A 23,385-nucleotide genomic window follows, 5' to 3' on the forward strand; every position below is an offset into this window, starting at 1 on the left:
GTTAGGAGGGAGAAGTGTCAAAGGGGACTTTAAGCATTGCTGATAATCTCTTTTTTTCTTTACAAGGCAAACATATCATTCATGTATTTAGGTTTTAATTTTAAAATTTAAAAGAAAGATGAAGGTTTGGAGCAAGAAAATGAACCAAGGAACCTAACCTCTGTGGAAGTAGCAAAATCCAGAACATGCAGAAGACTGCAGAGAGAAAGGAATACTCAGGCAATAGTTTTTCATAGGCCCCAGGTGCCTTGTTTGTTTATTAGCTGGCAATTTCAGATTGAGGTCATGGCTCATTCTGGCCTTGTAGACCCTTAAGGTTTATTTCTCAGGCCAGCAACTAAAGCCCTGTGGTAGTGGCTGCCTTTTGAATAGTACCGGTAAGTATATTCTCTTACTCACATTGGGTCATTTTCTTTGAAACTCCTTGTTAATGCTGGCAAATGATTTTGACCTGTCAAAAGATTAGGTTTATATCAGTACATATAAGTCAGACATTTAATCACTGATCCCAGGAAAGTATTTAAGGCACTCCAGTATTTTTATAATTATTTTTCCCTAAGTCGTTTTTCTGTTTTTTGTTTTTTGGTCTTTTGGGGGCCGAACCTACGGCATATGGAGATTCCCAGGCTAGAAGTCCCATCGGAGCTGTAGCCGCTGGCCTACACCAGAGCCACAGCAAGGCCAGATCCCAGCCGCGTCTGCAACCTACACCACGACTCACGGCAGCACCAGATCCTTAACCCACTGAACGGGGCCAGGGATGGAACCTGTGTCCTCATGGATACTAGTCAGATTCATTTCTGCTGAGCCATGATGGGAACTCCTTCCTAAGTTTTTATTTAAAAAAATTTAGGAGTTCCCGTCGTGGCGCAGTGGTTAATGAATCCGACTAGGAACCATGAGGTTGCGGGTTCGGTCCCTGCCCTTGCTCAGTGGGTTAACGATCCGGCGTTGCCGTGAGCTGTGGTGTAGGTTGCAGACGCGGCTCAGATCCCGCGTTGCTGTGGCTCTGGCGTAGGCCGGTGGCTACAGCTCCGATTCAACCCCTAGCCTGGGAACCTCCATATGCTGCGGGAGCGGCCCAAGAAATAGCAACAACAACAACAACAAAAGACAATAAGACAACAACAAAAAAAACAAAACAAAACAAAAAAAAAAATTTAAAGCTACAGGAAAAGCAAAAGAACATTAACGATATACACTCTATAGCCTTTATCTAGATTCACCAGTTCTGAATATTTTGCACCATCTTCTTAATCTCTATATCTATTTACATATTTTTGGTTTTTGCTCAATATTTTTGAGTAAACTCAACATTATATTTAATATGAATACACATAAGAAATTTAACATTGATTCATAATATATACTCCAATATAAAATAAAAATTAAAAAATACAAAAGCTAGACTGAGAAATTATTTTTGTAACGCATATGAGATAGTAGCCACAAACACACAAAAACCTCCACAGATTAATGAAAGGAAAAAATAATATAATAGAAACAGAGCAAAAGCTATCAACAGGTTGTTTACAGAAAATTCAGATGACCAGTAAGCAAGTGAAAAAAAAAAACCTATTATTTAAACAAATTCAAATTAATGACCTATTTTTTTCATCAGTAAGGCTGACAAAGAGCACCAAGTGCTCTTTAGACTGTGGGGAAATGTGCAATTCATCACACTGTTTTTGTTTGTTTGTTTGTTTGTTTGTTTTGTCCTTTTGCCTTTTCTAGGGCCGCTTCTGCGGCATATGGAGGTTCCCAGGCTAGGGGTCGAATCGGAGCTACAGAACCATTGAGCCACGACGGGAACGCCTCATCACACTGTTAACAAGACTGAATGTACTGTATTTGGAAAATAATCAGTTACTATTGCAATAAAAATACTCTGATTCACAAATCGGATGTAAAAGAATCTTATCTTACAGAAATACACAATTATTTGTGTATAAAAATGTTTATGGACAAGTGTTTGAAATAGCAGAGAACTGGAATCATGAATGGTCATCAAGAGAGGAACAATTTCAACATGTGTTACTTCTATATACATATATACGTTGTATTCTGCAGATACCAATATGAAAATATGTACCTGGAAAGATGTCTATGATGTATTATATAGGAAAAGCGGCAGACTGAGGTCCATGCAATGATCCTGTTTAAATATGCAAAATACCTGCAAACAACCACCTACAAAAATGTACATTTAAACATAAAGAAACCTATGGAAAGGTATTCACTAGTTTTAACATGTTAGTTTATCAAATCAGGAGATTTTTTTTCCCCATCATGTTTAGTTGTCATAATTTCCTGTTTTGGGGGAAATGCATTATGTAATTTCACAAGGGCAATTCAGTCATATGTGAAAATAATGTGTGTATAAAAATACAAATTTGGAGTTCCCCCTCTGGCTCAGCGGTTAACGAACCTGACTAGTAACCATGAGGTTAACGGTTCGATCCCTGGCCTCGCTCAGTGGGTTAAGGATCCGGCATTGCCTTGAGTTGTGGTGTAGGTCGCAGATGAGGCTCAGATCCAGTGTTGCTGTGGCTGTGGCATAGGCCGGCGGCTATACCTCCAATTTGACCCCTAGCCTGGGAACCTCCCTAAATTTGGCAAATCACAGTGTATCTAAATTATACATATTGATATTTTAAATTTTGTTAAACAGTAAGATAACAGTTAATAAAAATATTAAGGAAGTGTGTCTTGGCTAGATAACTTTAGAACTTATCTTTTTAGGGCCAATGAATATATAAATCAACAGATTAAATCATAAATTTAAGTGTTTGAGAACTGTTGGGATACTAGCATTGATAGTGTGAACAATGAAAAATCAAATAAAGTGCTTTATAATGCTAATGCGAAACAAGAGACAAATGTCATATGATCTTACATGTGGAATCTAAAAAAAAAAAAACTCCACCAAAGTCATAGAGAACAGGTAAGATTGGTGATGGGTGAAATGAGTGATGGGTGTCAAAAGGTACAAACTTTAGTTATAAAGTAGTGAGTCATGGGGATAAACACTTAGCATACTTACCATAGTAACTACACTGAGTAATACTGTATTACATATTTGAAGGTTGCTAAGAAAGTAAATCTTTTTTTTTTTTTTTTTTTTTTTTTTTGGCTTTTTAGGGCCACACTTGCGGCACATGGAAATTCTGGTCAAATCAGACCTACAGCTGCCAGCCTACACCACAGCCACAGCAACATGGGATCCAAGCCGTGTCTGTGACACAGCTTATGGCAATGCCAGATCCTTAACACACTCAGTGAGGCCAGGGATCAAACCCACGTCCTCATGGATACTAGTCAGATTTGTTATTGCTGAGCCATGAAGCAAACTCTTTACTTTCTTTTTAAGAAAGTAAATCTTAAAAGTTTTCATCACAAGGAAAAAAAATTCTGTAACTACTTATGGTGACATATGATAACTAGACTTATTGTGATTATTTTGCAATGTATACAAATACTGAATAATCATGTTGTATACCTGAAACTAAAATAATGTTTATAACAGTTATACCTTAAAAAAAAAAAAAAAGCGTTCCTTCCCTGAGAGAAAAAAACCCTCAAAATTTCATGAATAAAAACCCTGAAATCAGTTAACAGAATCTAACATAAAAGAAATTTCAGATTTATTTTTGCATACCAGAAAATTTTATTTGCTTTTATTTTGGTGCATTTGTCTTAAGCCAAATATACATATATATATTTTTGTCTATTTGCCTCTTATAGGGCCGCTCCCATGGCACATGGAGATTCCCAGGCTAGGGGTCCAATTGGAGCTGTAGCTGCCGACCTACACCACAGCTCACGGCAACGCCGGATCCTTAACCCACTGAGCGAGGCCAGGGATCAAACTGGCAACCCCCTGGTTCCCAGTCAGATTTGTTAACTACTGAGCCACGACGGGAACGCGCCAAATAATAATCTTAAAACTTGACTATAATCATTCAGAAGTTCATTGAAAATGTGTTTTCAATGAACTTCTCTAAGTAACAGCACTATATGAAATTTTTATTCACATTTTGTATATATTGGAGAGTGATGTAAACTATTTCTCCATTTGGGTCACCCTCAAAGAAGCTTGAAGAACACATCATGTCCCAAAACCAAACACTAAGAGACTGCAAATGGCTTGAGGTGGCATCAAATCATTTTTCCATCATAAACATGTCTTAGAAATATAATTTCTAAGCTCTGGAGTTGTATTTAACCTAGAAAAGAGAAATCTTAGACATAAGTGGTATTACTTTGTGTTCTTTTAATTGTACGTTAGATGTTCTATTTTACTTAGAGCATTTACATCTATTATCATTTATAGCTATTATCTATTATTATCTGCTCTTGTTTTATTTTGACACTAAGGCTATGCTACCAGCTCCACAGAATGAGCTTCAAAAATTTTATTAGGGGCCAAAGTGTTGAGAAATTTCAAGTGTAGAACTAATCCGTCTAAATTTCTCAAAAAACATAAACTACCGACTCTCAACAAAGATGAGACAGATATCCCAAACATCTAAATAACTGTTAAAGAAACTGAATTTATATTATAAAGCTCCCCCAAAAGAAATCTTCAGGGCCAGGTGGCTCCACTGGCAATTTTTCACAAACATTTGAAGAATGAACACAAATTTTATACAACTTTTTCCAGAAAAGAGAAGGAATGCTTCTCAACTCAGGAGGCCATTCCTACACTGGCCAGTATTAGCAAAATGAGATAAAGACTAGGGGGAAAAAAATAATATCTTTCATAATTTCAGACAAAAAATCCTCATCAAAATGTTAGCAAATTAAATCCAACAAGGAAATTGTACAACATGACTGAGTGGGATTTATTTCAGTATACAAGATAGGTTTGACATTAAACAATTTAATGTAATACACTGTATTAACAGGTTGAAGAAGAAAATCCTATAATCAGCTACTTCAGAAAAATTTCAACTGCTGCAGAAAAAGTATTTGATAAAATCCAATATCCATTCATGACTAAGAGAAAAACCTCTCAGGGAGTTAGGAACAGAAGGGAACGCTTTTCAATTTATTTATTTATTTTTGTCTTTTTAGGGTCACACCTGTGCACATGGAGGTTCCCAGGTTAGGGGTCAAAGTGGAGTTGTAGCCGATGGCCTACACCAACACCAGATCCAAACCATGTCTGGGACCTACACCACAGCTCACAGCAATGCTGGATCCTTAACCCACTGAGTGAGGCCAGGGATCAAACCTGCGTCCTCATGGATATTAGTCAGATTTGTTTCCACTGAGCCACAACAGGAAGCTCCTCTTTCAATTTAAATAAGAGCATCTACATGAAACCTATAGCTAACATCATAGTTAGTGGTGAAAGACTGAATATTTCCCCCTAAGATCAGATATAAAGCAAGGATGTATGCTCTCACCATTGTTATTCAAAGCAGCACTGAAAGTTACAGCCACTATAATAAGTCAAGCTAAATAAAAGACAGAAGAAAAAAACTGTCCCTGTTTATAGCTGACATGATTGTCTATGCAGAAAATCCTAAAGAATGTACTTAAGAAAAATACCTTCCAAAACCAATTATTGAGTTCTGCAGCAAGGTCATAGACTACAAGATCAATGTACAAGTTATTTGTAAAGAACAAATATAATAAATACAATTATATTTGTATACACAAATACATAAATTTGTATATACAAATTATACTGATATCTATTTTTGGTAGAATTATACAATTTGTATATTATTCTGTACATACGAATATGTACATATATAATTTGTGTATACTAGTGTTGAATAGGTTAAAAACAAAAACACAACACCATTTACAAATTTTCCAAAGAAAATGAAACACTTAGGGAGTTCCCATGGTGGCTCCAGTGGTTAACAAATCCAACAAGGAACCATGAGGTTGCGGGTTTGGTCCCTGGCCTTGCTCAGTGGATTAAGGATCCGGCATTGCCGTGAGCTGTGGTGTAGGTCGAAAACGCGGCTCGGATCCCGTGTTGCTGAGGCTCTGGCGTAGGCCGGGGGGCTACAGCACCGATTCGACCCCTAGCCTGGGAACCTCCATGTGCTGCGGGAGTGGCCCAAGAAATGGCAAAAAAGACAAAAAAAGAAAAAAAGAAAAAGAAACACTTAGATGCATTCTTACAAATTACCAGTGAGATCTGTATGTGAAAAATTACAACTCCTAATAAGAGAAATCGAGGAAGGCCATATTAGTTTTCTAGGGCTGCCATAACAAATTACCACAAATTTAGTTTAAAACAACTGAACTCTTTTCTCACAGTTCTGAGGGTTAGAAGACCAAAGTCAAGGTATTGGCAGGGCCAGTCTTTCTCTAAAGGCTCTAGGGGATGATCCCTTCTTGCCCCTTCCAGTTTCTGGTGGTTACCAGTAATCCTTGGTGTTTCTTGGGCCTGCAGATGGATCATTCCAACCTTACCTCTGATTTCACAACAGCTTTCCCTATGTGTTTGTGTCCACATTTCCCTCTTCTTATAAGGATACCAGTCATTAGAGAATCCTTATGCAGGATACTCACCTTAATTTGATTACCTCGGCAAATTCTCTATTTCCAAATAGGTCACAGTCACGGGTACTGAGAGTTAGGAATAGAATATTTTAGAAACACAATTAAACCCACAATAAAGACCTAAAAATGGAGTTCCCGTCGTGGCGCAGTGGTTAACAAATCTGACTAGGAACCATGAGGTTGCAGGTTCGGTCCCTGCCCTTGCTCAGTGGGTTAACGATCCGTTGTTGCCGTGAGCTGTGGTGTAGGTTGCAGACGCGGCTCGGATCCCACGTTGCTGTGGCTCTGGCGTAGGCCAGTGGCTACAGCTCCCATTGGACCCCTAGCCTGGGAACCTCCATATGCCGCGGGAGCGGCCCAAAGAAATAGCAAAAAAAAAAAGACAAAAAAAAAAAAAAAAAAAAAAAGACCTAAAAATGGAAAGATATCATGTTCATGGATTGGAAGAATCAGATAGTAAAAGATGACAGTTATCTGCAAATTAAAATTCTATTAAAAGTTCAACAAATTTATACACACACACACATGTGTGTGTGTAAGCTTATTATAGAATTTAAATGAAATGGCAAAAGATCTAGAAGAGTTAAGTCAAATTCATTAATTTTTCGGCATTTATTTTTTAAACTTTTTTGGCCATGCCCACAGCATGTGGAAATTCCTGGGCCAAGGACGGAACCCAAGCCACAGCAGTGACAACACTGAATCTTTAACCACTAGGCCACCAGGGAACCCATAGAATGGTTAAATCAATTTTTAAAAGGATAAAATGAGAGGAATCACTCTACCCAAAATTAAGACATCCTATAGAGTGACAGTAAACAGTAACCAAGACAGTGTGGTATTGGAGGAGGGACAGACATATAGGTCAATGGAAGAGAACAGAAAACTCAGAAATAGGCAGACACAAATACAAAGGCACAAAGCAATTCAACAGAGGAAGTTAGCCTTTTCAACAAATGGTACTGGAGCACCCAGACACCTGTAAGCCAAAGAAAACAAACAAGAAAACATGAAGCTAAAGCTCATAATGGATGCAAAAATTAACTCAGAATGGATTAGAGATTTAAAGGGAAAACATAAAACCATGAAAACTTCAGTTAGAAACTAGAATATCTTTGGGATCTGGAGCTAGACAGGGAGTCCTTAGATTGGACACCAAAAGCAAGATCCATAAAAGGAAAAATTAACAAGCTAGACCTTATCGAAAAACTTTTGCTCCTCAAAAGACCCTGCTAAAAGGATGAAAAGAGGGGAGCTCCTGTCGTGGTGCAGCAGAAACGAATCGGACTGGGAACCATGACGTTTTGGGTTCAATCCCTGGCCTCACTCAGTGGGTTAAGGATCCAGCATTGCCATGAGCTGTGGTGTAGATCGCAGACACAATTCAGATCTGGAGTTGCTGTGGCTGTGGTATAGGCTGGCAGCTGTAGCTCTGATTAGACCCCTAGCCTGGGAACCTCCATATGTTGTGGGTGTGGCCCTAAAAAGACAAAAAAAAAAAAAAAGGATGAAACTGAGAGAAAATTTTGCAAACCACATCTCCAACAAAGAACTAGTATCACCTAGAATAAAGAAAGCACTCTTTCAAAATCCAACAGTTAAGAAAAAAGGTACAACTCAAAAATGAAGGAGTAAAAGACAGTCATTTCACCACAATGGAGGTATGGCAAATAAGCACATAAAAGATGTTCACCATCATCAGCCACGACAGAAATGGAAATTAAACCCACAAAGAGATATTACTACACATCTATCACAATTGCTAAGATAAAAAGTGGTGACAAAACCAAATGCTGAGAGAGATACAGAAAAGCTGGGTCACTTCTGTTCCCGGTAGAAATGGAAAATGGAAAAGATACCTGGAACATGATTTCTCTATTTCTTAAATGAGAAAAGTTCATTTAGTGTATAATCCAGAAACTACTCTCTTAGACATTTATATCAGAGAAATGGGATTTTATGCTCACACAAATTTATACCAAATGTTCACAAGCAGCTTTATTTGTAACAGCCAAAACACTTATTTTTTTCCCTTAGGGTTTCCTTTTAGTAGTAATTTTGATTCAGAAGAAGGTATAATCTCACATAAATTATTATTAGAATGTTTTGTTCCAAGATGATTTCTCTGATGCTTAGTAAGAGAGATGAAAAGATTGGAGTTCCTATCGTAGCTCAGTGGTTAATAAACCCGACTAGTATCCATGACGATGTGGGTTTGATCCCTGACCTTGCTCAGTGGGTTAAGGATCCAGCATTGCCATGAGCTGTGGTGTAGTTTGCAAACGTGGCTCGGATCTTGTGTGTGGCTGTGATGTGGGCCTGGAATTCGACCCCTAGCCTGGGAACCTCCATATGTCGTGGGTGTGGCCCTAAAAAGACCAAAAAAAAAAAAAGTGATGAAAAATTTATCTTATGTACTATATTTGTAAAGTCTGCAATAGTATGATTAAAACACTAAATAAAAATCTTTACAATGATAGCTAACATTTTAAAGCATTAACGATGCAATACATGTTTCCTTAAGACTTTACGTGTACTTAAGTTTTAAACTGCAGGATACTATGATGAAATATATATTTATATATATATTAATGTTTTATAAAGGGTGATACTAAAACAAATGGGTTGAGTAACTTTTCCAAAGGAACACCCACATAGTAAATGGTGGAACTCAGATGATGCTGAATGATGCTGAAGAAGAGAACCCTACATTTGAGGGTTGAGTTCTCTTATGAATTCATTAATGTATAACAAGGACTAAAATATGAGGGAAAGTAATTCTGCATTTATTTTTTCTGCATTTATGTTAATCTAGCCTTTCTTCACTGTGGATTCTCTGAAGGTGAGTTACTTATGAGTGAAAGTGAAAAAGGATTCCCACATTGATAATCTGAACTTTCTGATATTCCAAAACTGTATGTCATGGACAAACAGGTAAATGATTTACTAAATTATTTTTTTCATATAGTTTTTCTCCATCATGAAGTTTTTGATGTTGAGTAAGGTGTGAATGACGTCTGAAGTCCTTACTACATTCATTACATTTATACGGCTTCTCACCAGAATGAATTCTCAGATGTTGAGTAAGTTGTGATCCACGATTAAAGGCCTTCCTGCATTCATTACATTTGTATGGTTTTTCACCAGTATGAATTCTCTGATGCTGAGTAAGATGTGAACCACGAATAAAGGCCTTCCCACATTCACTACATTCATATGGCTTCTCACCAGTATGAACTCTTTGATGGTAAGTTAGTTGTGAGCCACGAATAAAAGTCTTACCACATTCCTTACATTCATATGGTTTTCTACCAGTATGAAAAATCTGATGTAGATTAAGCTGTGAGGCACAAATAAAGATCTTCCCACATTGCTTACATTCATAGGGATTCTCACCTGTATGAATTCTCTGATGTTGAGACAGCTGTGAGCCATAAATAAAGGCCTTCCCACATTGTTTACATTCATAGGGTTTTTCACCAGTATGAATCCTCTGATGCTGGGTAAGATGTGAGCCACGAATAAAGGCTTTCCCGCATTCCTTACATTCAAAGGGTTTTTCACCCGTGTGAATTTTTTGATGTTCAGTAAGTTGTGAGCCACGAATAAATGATTTCCCACATTGTTGACATTCATAAGGTTTCTCACCAGTATGAATCCTCTGATGTCGAATAAGCTGTGAGCCATAGTTAAAGGCCTTTCCACATTGCTTACATTCATGTGGTTTCTTACCTGTATGGATTCTCTGATGTTCAGTAAGTTGTGAGCCACGAATAAAGGACATATCACAATCTTTGCATTTATAGGGTTTTTCACCAGTATGAAGTCTATGATGTAGAGTAAGCTGTGAACCATAACTAAAGGCTTTCCCACATTTCTTACATTCATAGGGTTTTTCACCAGTATGAATTCTCTGATGTTCGGTAAGTTGAGAGCCACGAATAAAGGCCTTTCCACATTCCTTACATTGATAGGGTTTCTCTGCAGTATGAACTCTCTGATGGTAAGTAAGCTGTGATCCCCGAAAAAAGGCCTTCCCACATTCGTTACATTCATAGGGTCTTTCACCAGTATGAATTCTTTGATGCTGAGTAAGATGAGAACTACGAATAAAGGCCTTCCCACATTCTTTACATTCATAAGGTTTCTCTCCAGTGTGAATTCTTTGATGATAAGTAAGTTGCGAAGCACAAATAAAGGCTTTTTCACAATCTTTACATTCATAAGGTTTCTTAGCAACATGACTCCTCTGATGGTAAGTAAGTTGTGTGCCTTGTATAAAGGCCTTTCCACATTCTTCACATTCATAGAATTTTTCATCAGAATGATTTTTCTGATAGTCACTCTGTTGAAAGCCATGGATAAAGTATTTTCTGCATGCTTCACATTCATAGCATTTCTCAGTTGAATGAAATCTCTGGTGTAACATCAGGGATGTGGTCTGACTAAAATCAGGCATTTCTTCATAGATTACTAGTCGTCTAAAAAGTCCTTCTTTATTTCCTAATTGGCTTTCAAACTGGTCTCTGCATTCCCGATTATCTTGAAAACTTTTGCACTTGTACTTATGGCTTGTAAGTTGTTCTATTATCTCCCACTGAGATGCTTCTAGTTCATAAATTTCTCCTTTTGAAGACAGCTTCCTGGTTTCACACCTGGATTCCCACTCTGTAAGACAACAAGAAAGTAAACAAAAGCTATTTTCATATTTCTGGAAAAATGAAACTTCTAAGAAACAGTAGACTCAAACTAAGTATCATAAGATGTCAATGGATCCAGTGGAACAGAAAAACATCCAGAAACAGACACAGTTACAAATGCAAATTTAGCATACACTAAAGGTAGCAGCTAAAAGCAGTATGGAAAAGATGGACTCTTTTAAATAAATGAAAGTGATAAACATAAGGATAAACATATCATCAAAAAGATGAAACTGCATTAATTCCTTAGACCATACAGGAGGATAAATTCCAAATAGATCAGTCGTCCTTACTTATAGAAATGAAAAGACACAAATAGCTAGAATAAAACTTGGGTAACTTCTTCTATAACCTAGGAATGGGGAAAACTTTCCCAACCATAAGGTGATAAACCATGAGGTTGCGGGTTCGATCCCTGGCCTCACTCAGTGGGTTAAGGATCTGGCGTTGCCATGAATTACAGTGTAGATTGCAGATGCCACTCAGATCCTGCATTGCTGTGGCTGTGGCTGTCAGCTACAGCTCCGATTCAACACCTAGCCTGGGAACTTCCACATATCATGGGTGCAGCCCTTAAAAAAAAAGAGAGAGAGAAAGAGCTTCCTGGAGACCACAGGTGTAGGAGGAAGAAGAAGAGTGCCCCGAGCCGGACAGGTTTCCGAAGCTGGCAGGATGAATGTGGGGGTGGCACACAGTGAAGTAAACCCCAACACTCGAGTGATGAATAGCTGACCTACATCATCTTGGTAGGACTGCTGCACATGGTTCTACTCAGCATCCTCTTCTTCAGCATTCCTGTTGTCTGGACCCTGAGACCAATGTCATCCATAACTTGGCTATGTATGTTTTCCTACATACCATGAAAGGGACACACTTATGGGACCCCCAACTAAGGAAAGGCTTGGCTACTTACATGCTGGGAACAGATGGACTTCGGGCTTCAATTTACCTCTTCCTGCAAATTCCTCAGCATCTCTCCTATTGTAGTCTACCTCTTGGCCAGTTTCTACACCAAGTATGATGCTGCTCACTTCCTCATCAACACAGCCTCATTGCTCAGTGTACTGCTGCCTAAGTTGCCCCAATTCCACGGCGTTCGTCTCTTTGGCATCAACAAATAATGAGGGATGAGCCTGGGGACACTGGAACAAAGGGCTGTAACGTCTCTCCTTTCTCCAAACTGTCTTTTGTATCCTGAAACCCTAAGAACTATACAACCTTTTCCATACTCCCACTGGAAACTCTAACTTTTCCCAAGTTTTTGTTGGAAAATGGGGTTCTCTGAGCCCAGCCCTGCTAGGAGCAGGTTTCTTTGAATCAGGAAAGACAGGTGAGGTGAGGGCCCAATCACTCTCCTGCACAGCAGGAAACCATGCTTGGGCAGCTTTTTCGTTATGTTTTTCAATATCATCCACTCCTACTACCTTCCAGCTCTGTTTTGCTGTGTAGTTCTTCTAATGAAGATAATCTTTCATAAAATTAAATTAAATTAAATTAAAATTTTTAAAAATTAAAATAGAAAAATAAGTTTAAAAAAAGATAAAGAAAGAAAGCATAGCTTAAAATTTGAAAATGATTTTAAAAAGAACCAGTGGGAGTTCCCGTCGTGGCGCAGTGGTTAACAAATCCAACTAGGAACCATGAGGTTGCAGGTTCAAACCCTGGCCTTGCTCAGTGGGTTAATGATCTGGCATTGCCGTGAGCTGTGGTGTAGGTTGCAGACGCGGCTCAGGTCCCGAGTTGCTGTGGCTCTGGCATAGGCCAGCAGCAACAGCTCCGATTAGACCCCTAATCTAGGAACCTCCATATGCCAAGGGAGCAGCACTAAAAAGACAAAAAAAAAGAACCAGTGGAGTTCCCGTCGTGGCGCAGTGGTTAACGAATCCGACTAGGAACCATGAGGTTGCGGGTTCGGTCCCTGCCCTTGCTCAGTGGGTTAACGATCCGGCGCTGCCGTGAGCTATGGTGTAGGTTGCAGACGAGGCTCGGGTCCTGAGTTGCTGTGGCTCTGGCGTAGGCTGGCAGCTACAGCTCCGATTCGACCCCTAGCCTGGGAACCTCCATATGCTACAGGAGCAGCCCAAGAAATAGCAAAAAGACAAATAAATAAATAAATAAATAAATAAAAAGAACCAGTATTTACAACTGTACAACTGGTGGCATAGCCATACAAGGAAACTACTTCAAATAACTTTCAAACATAGAAATTTGATTGTGAGATATATTCTATGCGGGGAACAAAAACTGATAAAACGATTATTTCAAAGTGTTCTGAGTAATCATACTGTTACTGGTACTGTTGATCTTCTTATGTTGGAGGGTTCCTAGATAATGTGGGCTAAAATACATAATTATCTGATATTATAATTGCATCCTGATAACTGGGACTCCTGGCATGGGAGAAAACAGATGCAGCTTCATGACCTTAAAAAGGGTTAAAAAGAAACCCTACAGTTCGGAATTTGAATTGGAAGAATTGGTATAGACCCATGCTATAGTGCATCTTTCATTTTTTAAATAAGACTACCTCTTAGAGTAGTTTTAGGTTTACAGAAAAATCGACAAAGTCCAGAAAGGTCCCACATGCCCCCTTTCTTTGCACCCCCCCATTCTCTTATTATCAATAACTTAATACCTTTTATTGGTGTGGTACATTTGTTAAAATTGATGAATCTATACTGATACATTACTTTCTTCTATTTCTGTTCTTTCTCATTTCACCTGAGCCCACACTTGTTTATCTGCTGATCCTCAAAAGCAACAAATTCATTTCTACCTCAGTTTCTCTGTAATTGCTAATCCCTCTGCCTTAAAATGCTCTTCTCTTGAGAATTTGCATGAATTGCTCCAGCACTTTATTCATGTCCCTTTCTTTTTTTTTTTTTTTTTTTGTCTTTTGTCTTTTTGTTGTTGTTGTTGCTATTTCCCGCGGCATATGAAGGTTCCCAGGCTAGGTTCCCAGGCTAGTCTCGAATCGGAGCTGTAGCCACTGGCCTACGCCAGAGCCACAGCAACGTGTGATCCGAGCCGAGACTGCAACCTACACCATAGCTCACGGCAGCGCCGGATCGTTAACCCACTGAGCAAGGGCAGGGACCGAACCCGCAACCTCATGGTTCCTAGTCGGATTCGTTAACCACTGCGCCACGACGGGAACTCCTCATGTCCCTTTCAAACCTGAGGACGTTTTCTAATGAAAATACTTCCCTGATTACTTCATGATTCTCTATGCTTTTCGTTTTGCTTCATAACATTCATAATTCTCTGTATATTCTTATTTGATATTATTTCTTCTGATAGGAAAGATCCATGTAGGTAGGGATTTTTCCTGTTTACAGTTATATTTTCACACCTAGAATATAGCGGGTATTTAAAATATTTGTTGGATAAAGGCTCGTATAGATTTCACCAGATCAAAAATACAAAATGGTTATCACTGAAAAAAACAGGGGGACATGAAAGAAAATCAGGGAAATGGTAAATTAAGCAAAGAAGGGGTTTCTCTTGGTAACTGATGCTTAAACAGTTTTGCCCTCCAGGGCTCAGGATTTGATTCCACAGGTCTTGGAGTAAAAGGCCTTGGTTGGAATTTACTTCTGAGTTAATAACTCAAAGCTGTGGCCAACTGATTAAGCAATCTGACTTTTATCTAAAACGGCCTCCCTTTGCCTGATCATTTTTTACTCACCTGGGCTCTGACCGCTCGTCACATCCTGCACAACCTTCCAAGGCTCTTTCCCTTGCTCCAGTAAAGAGAGCACATCTGGTTTAGAAATGGAAAATCCTGCTTGGAAGAATGGAAACGAATATCGTTATGCTCTGCTTGTCCAGAATTAAAACTGAGTCCAGGAGTTCCCGTAGTGGCGCAGTGGTTAACGAATCCGACTAGGAACCATGAGGTTGCGGGTTCGGTCCCTGGCCTTGCTCAGTGGGTTAACGATCCGGCGTTGCCGTGAACTGTGGTGTAGGTTGCAGACATGGCTCAGATCCTGTGTTGCTGTGGCCCTGGCGTAGGCCGGGGGCTACAGCTCTGATTCGACCCCTAGCCTGGGAACCTCCATATGCCACGGGAGCAGCCCAAAGAAATAGCAAAAAGACAAAAAAAAAAAAAAAAACATGAGTTCCCGTCGTGGCGCAGTGGTTAACGAATCCGACTAGGAACCATGAGGTTGCGGGTTCGGTCCCTGCCCTTGTTCAGTGGGTTAACGATCCGGCGTTGCCGTGAGCTGTGGTGTAGGTTGCAGACGCGGCTCGGATCCCGCGTTGCTGTGGCTCTGGTGTAGGCCGGTGGCTACGGCTCCAATTAGACCCCTAGCCTGGGAACCTCCATATGCCGTGAGAGCGGCCAAAGAAATAGCAAAAAGACAAAAAAAAAAAAAAAAAAACTGAGTCCACCGTTCATCAAGTAAGAAGGTCAATTACAGAGAGATGCAGAAGAAAGATATGTGAAGAACAGAGAAGATAAAGGTGCCACAAGGAGATGTCCATTTCCAAGTCTATGAGGCACAAAACATTTATTTGGGACTAGGGGTCTGAAATTCAGCGAGGCATTTGAAACGTTTTCCAGATTTCACACTGAGTGAAAATGAATGACTGGGAGCAAACTTACCCAGTGAGACCAGGTTGCTATAGTTCTCCAACATCACATCTCTGTACAAATCCTTCTGCTGCAAGTCCAGGCACTCCCACTCCTCCTGAGAGAAGTCTATGGCCACATCCGTGAACAACACTAACCTCTGAAATGACAAACCCAGGGTGAACAGTAAAATAAAAAAATATTTTGTAGAAGTAATGAGGGGAGAAGAAAAGTATGACATAAATGGGCCAAAATGGACATATGTTGAAGGTGGAAGCTTGCAATATGATTAAGGGATGGAAAGGAAATGCGTATGATAAATAGAGAGCATCTAAACAGTCTCTCAACATTCCTGTGACTTTAGCTTCTTGGAAACAGTCACAGGAATGAGCAAAAGCCAGGTAAGTGGAGTTTTCTGATTAAATGAAATACTGTGTGCAAGCACATAACACATGCAAATTCTCAAATAAGCTGCAAGTTCCCGCCTCCCTTTTTCCCTTTAAAGAAATGAAAATAACAAAAAGAAAGGAAGAAAGGGAGGGGAGAAGTGGGGGCAGGGAAGAAGGAGAGGACAAAGGAAGAAGGGAAGGAGAAAAAAAAAACAAAACCTGATGGGCACATTCCAAATGTCTTTTAAATGTTTATCTTAGAAAATAAGATTTCTATATAATTTAAGAATTTATTTCCAACTCAAGTCTCAGAATAACTTAGCAATAATATTCTCCCTTGTCCTGGCAAATCCCTTCATATATATTATTTTTATAAGCAACGTAATATTCCATATTATTATTGTAATCATTTTCTTATTTTCTGGTATTTAGTTTGTACTCCTTTATGTCCTTTGCAGCTTTGTTTCTTAAATTCTCAACCATCTAACCCCGGCTGACCACGTTACCACTCATCATTGCTCACCACACGCTCTGATTATTCTGAGCAACAGAAAGCACAGAAAGATGAGCTATATTCACACAGATGTGGCCCTTGACTTACACACACTATTCAAATTCAAAATGTACCTTGCAGAGTTCCCATTGTGGCTCAGTGGTTAATGAATCCGACTAGGAACCATGAGGATGTGGGTTCGATCCCTGGCCTCGCTCAGTGGGTTAACGATCTGGCGTTGCCGTGAGCTGTGGTGTAGGCTGGTGGCTACGGCTCCAATCAGACCCCTAGCCTGGGAACCTCCATATGCCACAGGTGCGGCCCTAGAAACGACAAAAAAACACACAAAAAAACAAAATGGACTTTGCCTGGTATTCACTGACATGATACCGTTTCTGTTCTCAACCCTGCATTTGATCACATTTTGAATCTTAAAAGACTCATAGACCAAAGATCTCACCTATTTCTGTCCTAAGCAACCAGAAAATGAAGGACAATGAGAAAGATGAAATTATCAAACCATATTCTGAGAGGAGAGGTTCTACTCTTTCCTCAATACATTTCCTAATTTGCAGAATAGACCCCTAAATATGGCTAGAGAAGAAAGAGGCAGTTGAAGAAAGCCTGGGGCTCATTCCCACTTACTAGAATTAACTAGAATGAGAGTGAGTAGGAGAGCCCATCTGGATGGCTTACCAAGGTAGAAAGTCTGGAGATAAGAATATTGAATATTCGAGGGTTCTTGTTGTAGCTCAGTGGGCTAAGAACCTGACTAGTATCCTTGAGGATGTGGGTTCAATCCCTGGTCTCACTCAGTGGGTTAAGGATCCAGCATCACTGTGAGCTGTGGAATAAATCAAGATGCAACTTGGATCCCAAGTTGCTGTGACTGTGGTGTAACACGGCTGGCAGCTGCAGCTCTGATTCAGCCCCTAGTCTGGGAACTTCCACATGCTAAAGATTCAGCTCTAAAAAGACAAAAAAGAAAAAAAAAAAAAAGAATACTGAACATTCATATCTTACAAAACTAAGACTATCTGATGAAAGGAAGAAGAAATACCAACTCACATGGGGCATGCTTAAAACAGCAAATTATTAATCCTCCTCTGGCTTCTTCTTGTGGAGAAACGCAGAGTCCTGAGAATACAGAGGGGAAAAAAAAAAAAAAACATAAGAAGAGGTCTGCTTTCAAATGACTATGTTAAGACAAATATTTCCTTCCCTTTTCATGGCACCTGATCCCTTCCATGACTATATATATATATATATATTTTTTTTTTTTTTGGTCTTTTTGCCATCTTCTGGGCCGCTCCTGCGGCATATGGAGGATCCCAGGCCAGGGGTTGAATCGGAGCTGCAGCCGCCAGCCTATGCCAGAGCCACAGCAACGCAGGATCCGAGCTGCGTCTGCAACCCGCACCACAGCTCACGGCAACACCAGATCCCCAACCCACTGAGCAAGGCCAGGGATCGAACCTGCAACCTCATGGTTCCTAGTTGGATTTGTTAACCACTGAGCCATGACGGGAACTCCTTTATATTTGTTTATTTTCATAATACCTTCATTGACATATAACTCACATTCCATAAATTCATCCTTTTAAAAGTATAACTGAGTGGTTTTTAGTATATTCACAGAGATGCTCAACCACCATCACCATCTAATTTTAAAATATTCTCATTATCCAAAAACCAAACCGCATCCCCACTAGCAATCACTTCCCACTCTTGTTCCCCTAGACCCAGGCAACTGCTAATCTACTCTTTGTGGCTACAAATATGTTTATTCTAGTCCTTTCATATAAATGGAATCATACAATATGTGGTCTTCTGTGATAGGCTTCTCTCCCACAGCATAATGTTTCAAGGTTCACATATGTTGCAGCATGGATCAATTCTTTACACTTATTAGTTGCTAAATAATATTCCACTGTGTGAATATACCACTTTTTTCCCCATTCATCAGTTGATGGACATCTGTATTGTTTTCACTTACTGTTACTATGAATAATGCTAAGAACATTCTAGAGAGTGTTTTTGTGTGGACATACATTCTCTTAGATATATACACCTAGGAGTGGAATTGCTGGATCATATGGTAACAGTATGTTTATCATTTTGAGGAACTGCCAAATTCTTCTTCTTTTTTTTTTTTTTTTTTTTTGCTTTTCAGGGCTGCACCTGTGACTTACGGAAGTTCCCAGGCTAGGAGTCAAATCAGAGCTGCTGGCCTACACCACAGCCACAGCAACTGGGGATCAGACCCACGTCTTCAACCTACACCACAGCTCATGGTAATGCCAGATCCTTAACCCACTGAGCAAGGCCAGGGATCGAACCCGAGTCCTCACTGATACTAGTCGGGTTTGTTACCACTGAGCCACGACGGGAACTCCAAAAGAACTGCCAAATTCTTTTTTCAAAGAAGCTGTATAATCTTACAATTCCACTAAAGATATATTAAAGAACCACTTTTTCCACATTCTCACCATCTTTTATATTAAATTCATCCTGGTGAGTTTGAAGTGGTATGTCATTGTGATTTTGATTTGCTTTTTCCTAATGATGTTAAACACCTTTACATGCTTATTGGTCATCTGTGTTTCTTCTTTGGAGAAATGTGTATTTAAATTCTTTGTTCATTTAAAAAATCTGGTTATATATCTTTTTATTGTTGAGTTGTAATAATTCCTCATATATTCTAAAACACGATTCCCTTCTTGAACATGTAGTTTTTCAAATTTTGAGTCCCACTTTGTAGATGCCCCCACAAAGGACAGGATCTAAGGGTCAGAACAAGTGGTCAAACTTTAGGAAGGCATCTTTGCACAAATGTCCTGACCAACAAATGGCCTCATCTGCATATATTTACAAACTCTTGGGCCACTGCCTAAGAGTTGCCCCTCTAAGGGTAAAGAACTCTGGGAAGTTCTTGCCTTACGGATACTCGAATATGAACCAAAGCCACACATGTCTCTACATATACAAGGCCTTACCAGGATAATCTATATTCCCTTCAGAGTTCCTGACATAATAGTAACCAAGGCACACATTTCACTTCTCAAAGTACACATGGCTGGAAAGGTATTCAGTGGAACTCCTGGAAAGGTATTTAATGGAACTCTCATCTCCCAATAGGTCCCAATAGATGGTTTATTTAAAAGACATAATGGTCTCTTTATTTTATTTTATTTTTTGCTTTTTAGGACCGCACCTGTGGCATATGAAAGCTCCCCAGGCTAGGGGTTGAATTGGAGCTGCCAGTCTATACCACAACCGCACAATGTGGGATTCGAACTGCATGTTACCTACACCATAGCTGATGGCAATGCTGGATCCTTAACCCACTGAGCAAGGCCAGGGATTGAACCTGCATCCTCATGGATACTAAATACTTGTTGGATTCATTTCCACTGTGCCACAACAGAACTTCCTAAATAGCTCTCTTTTATTTACTTGTTTTTATCTGTTAAATTTTTTTTTGCTTTATAGGGCCGCTTCCATGGCATATGGAAGTTCCCAGGCTAGGGGTTGAATCAGAGCTACAGCTGCTGGCCTACACTACAGGCACAGCAATGCCAGATCCAAGCCGAGTCTGCAACCTATACCACAGCTCATGGCAATACCGGATCCTTAACTCACTGAGTGAGGACAGGGTTTGAACCCGCAACCTCTTGGTTCCTAGTCAGATTCGTTTCCGCTGTGCCACAACAGGAACTCCAAATAGCTCCCTTTTAAATGGCAAAGAATCCCTGTCTGCCTCTCTCCTGCCCCATGTCTTAATCTCTCTTAATTTAAGGCCCCTTGGCTGACTCATATCATACAGAAACTTGAGGAAATCTCCTTATCACCACATCCATGAAGATGCAGGTTTAATCCCTGACTTTACTCAGTGGGTTTAGGATCCAGCATTGCCGTGAGCTGTGGTGTAGGTCGCAGACATAGCTCGGGTCCTGAGTTGCTGTGGCTGTGGTATAGGCCGGCAGCTACAGATCTGATTCAACCTCTAGCCTGGAAACCTCTGTATGCTGTGGGCGCAGCCCTAAAAGGACAAAAAAAAAAAAAATCTAAATCAGGAGTTCCCTCTGTGGTGCACCAGAATTGGTGGCGTTTCTGCAATGCTAGGATGCAGGTTAGATCCCTGGCCTGGCATAGCGGTTTAAAGGATCCTGCATTGCTGCAGCTATGATATAGGTCACAACTGCAGCTTGCATCTGATCCCTGGCTCAGGAACTCCATATGCCACGGGATGGCCAAAAAAATAAAAAGAAATAAAAGCATGAAATATAAGAAGTGTCAATGCCTGGATTTTTCTAAAATCCAGGAATTAGAAAATTTTAACTAGCCATGAGCCAAATCTACAAGTAATAAGGGAGAGATGGGTATTTTACTACAAAAATTGTATTTTGATTGAATGGAAAGATACCATAAGCAAAAGAAAAGGATAAATGACAACCTGGAAAAGGGCTTTTGGAATTTATATTACAGAGAAAAGGTTAACGTAAATAATATATGAAATAGCTTTAAAAACAGAAAATAAAAAAAATAAATAAAAACAAAAAAGAATAACACTCCTAAGGAAAAATGGTCAACAAAAATGGAGAGTTCACTGAAAAACAAATGCAAATACACTGAAGGATATAAGGAGATGCTTAATGTGGCTCATGACAACAGAAATACTGATTAAACTACACTGAGAGTCGAATGGCAATGGAAAATATCTAAAAGTTTGACAGTATATTCTGTGGGAGATCCTGTGGGAAAACCCTCAATAATTTGTTGCTTGAGTAAATGTACAACTTCAAAGGAGGGGGATTTAGCAATAACTAGGAAATTACAGAAGCATTTATTCATTGATCCAGTTTTCCCAATCCTAGTAATTCCTTTCCAAAAGAAGCTAGCGATTGCTCCAAAAGATAAATGCCATTGAACTTTGGTACTTACATATGTGATTTTTCTTTTCTTACTAATTTTTAGACAGTTTCTATATTTTGTTGTTTCGCTGCAGACAATTATATTATCTGCTTTTTTTTTGTTGCTTTTCAATGGTTAGACTTCTCATTTTTTTCCCCTTAATCTTACTGCAGTGCCTAAACTTTGAAGTAAATACCAAGTAGAAGAGGGGATAGGGGATGCATCACTTATTTTTCCTGATTTTTTAAGGGTATCCATTTTATTTTATTATTTTTATTTTTTTTGCTTTTTAGGGCCACACATGCAGCACATGGAAGTTCCCAGGCTTAGGGTCAAATCAGAGCTACAGCTGCTGGCCTACATACAGCCACAGCCACAGTAATGTGGGATCTGAGCAGCTCACAGCAACGCTGGACCCTTAACCCACTGTGTGGTGAACCTGCATCCTCATGGATACTAGTGGGATTTGTTTCCACTGTGCCACCAAAAAATACTTCTAAAGGTATGCATTTAAAAAACAATTTTAGTGAGCTTTAACTCTACATGCCATACAATTCCCTCTTCTAGGTGTGCAATATTCACCAGCTTTTACTGTAATCACAGAATCCATCACAATCAATGAACAAGAATAAACAACACTTTTTTTCTTGGTCTTTTTAGGTCCACACCTAGGACATATGGTAGTTCCCAGGCTAGGGGTCAAATCCAAGCTGTAGCTGCCGGTCCACACCACAGCTACAGCAACGCCAGATTGGAGTCGTGTCTGCGACCTACACCACAGCTCATGGCAACAATGGGATCCTTAACCCACTGGGTGAGGCCAGGGATGGAACTGTGTCCTCAAAGGTACTAGTCAGGTTCATTACCACTGAGCCACAACAGGAACGCCAATAACACATATTAGCATATGAATCTTCTGCTTCTTTTACTCTCTCAAATTCAACGCAAAATAAATTCCATCTATCCATTTTATTCTTTTTCCTGAACAAGCTATCAAGCTACTAAAAGGCCTTTTCACATAAAAGGTGAGGCTCCAATTTCAGATATTACCAGAAATCTGACAACTGCTTTGGAAACAGAGCATTTCTCCCATGGGTGTCCCAGGGAATTTAATTTCCATTGTCAGAAGGAGATGTGTATTTTGAGTTATCTGCTTAAAAACTGCAACTGACCCCTACTCTTCATAAAAATTAAACCATCTATATTAGCATTCACTAAATCAAATAGCAAATTTCGCCCTTCAAATCTGCTCCTATTTGGTGGGCCCACAGCTTGTTCCGTAAAGTTCTATTAGAACTCAGCCACGTCTATTTATTTATGTATTACATATGGCTGCTTTCACTCTACAACAAAATTGAGTAGTTACAACCACGGCTGTACGAGCCACAAGCCTAAAATAGTCTATCAACTATCCCGCCAGTCTCCGGGCCAGGGTTACAACCCCTCACCTTCACCTTCCCCGGTGTCCTGCCGGGTCCCACCTGTCCCTGTACAGTTCGACACCTGAGCTCCTTCCGCCGCCGCGCTGCCCAACTTGTTCCAGCAAAACAGCGCTGACAGCCTAGACGGAAGTGACGTAACACCCGCTGTCTTCTGGGAAATGTAGTCGAGGAACAAAAGACAGGCGCGAGCCGGCAAGCCAAGCCTCCTGAGCCCTCACCGGACCGTAAACCTCCAGAGCTGCCAGCTGCGACCTGCCGGTCCTCCGCCGACTCCAGCGAATCACTCCCCTAGGGGACCAGTGCGAGGTGTGATGCGGACCCTCCGCTCGCGCTCTAGCGGGCA

General features: G+C 40.0%; 1 protein-coding gene and 1 pseudogene across 10 annotated transcripts; one reads left to right on the forward strand and one right to left on the reverse strand.

The window, feature by feature from the left end:
• Positions 1–225: 225 nt before the first annotated feature.
• On the reverse strand, positions 226–23,149 carry LOC102164415 (uncharacterized). Of its 10 annotated transcripts, none has more exons than XM_084960651.1 (6): positions 23,049–23,149; positions 17,755–17,823; positions 15,838–15,964; positions 14,917–15,012; positions 9,925–11,196; positions 226–451 (listed from the first exon to the last, which is right to left on the reverse strand). In XM_084960651.1, the coding sequence occupies exons 2-6, from the start codon at positions 17,761–17,763 to the stop codon at positions 396–398; spliced, it is 1,560 nt and encodes a 519-aa protein (XP_084816777.1). In that variant the 5' UTR covers positions 17,764–17,823; positions 23,049–23,149; the 3' UTR covers positions 226–395. The 10 variants fall into 10 exon arrangements, with proteins under 10 accessions (XP_084816777.1, XP_084816776.1, XP_084816780.1 ...); XM_084960650.1 differs by having other exon boundaries at positions 271–451; positions 14,917–15,015; XM_084960652.1 differs by lacking the exon at positions 226–451 and adding an exon at positions 6,407–6,594.
• Positions 11,844–12,457, forward strand: LOC100512785 (ORM1-like protein 2 pseudogene; annotated as a pseudogene).
• Positions 23,150–23,385: the final 236 nt, after the last annotated feature.

This window comes from Sus scrofa, chromosome 6 (assembly GCF_054392235.1).
Source record: "Sus scrofa isolate SSC_HxYL_T2T_F1_AM1 chromosome 6, Sscrofa_HxYL_maternal_Yorkshire_Landrace_v2.0, whole genome shotgun sequence".
Taxonomy (NCBI): domain Eukaryota; kingdom Metazoa; phylum Chordata; class Mammalia; order Artiodactyla; family Suidae; genus Sus; species Sus scrofa.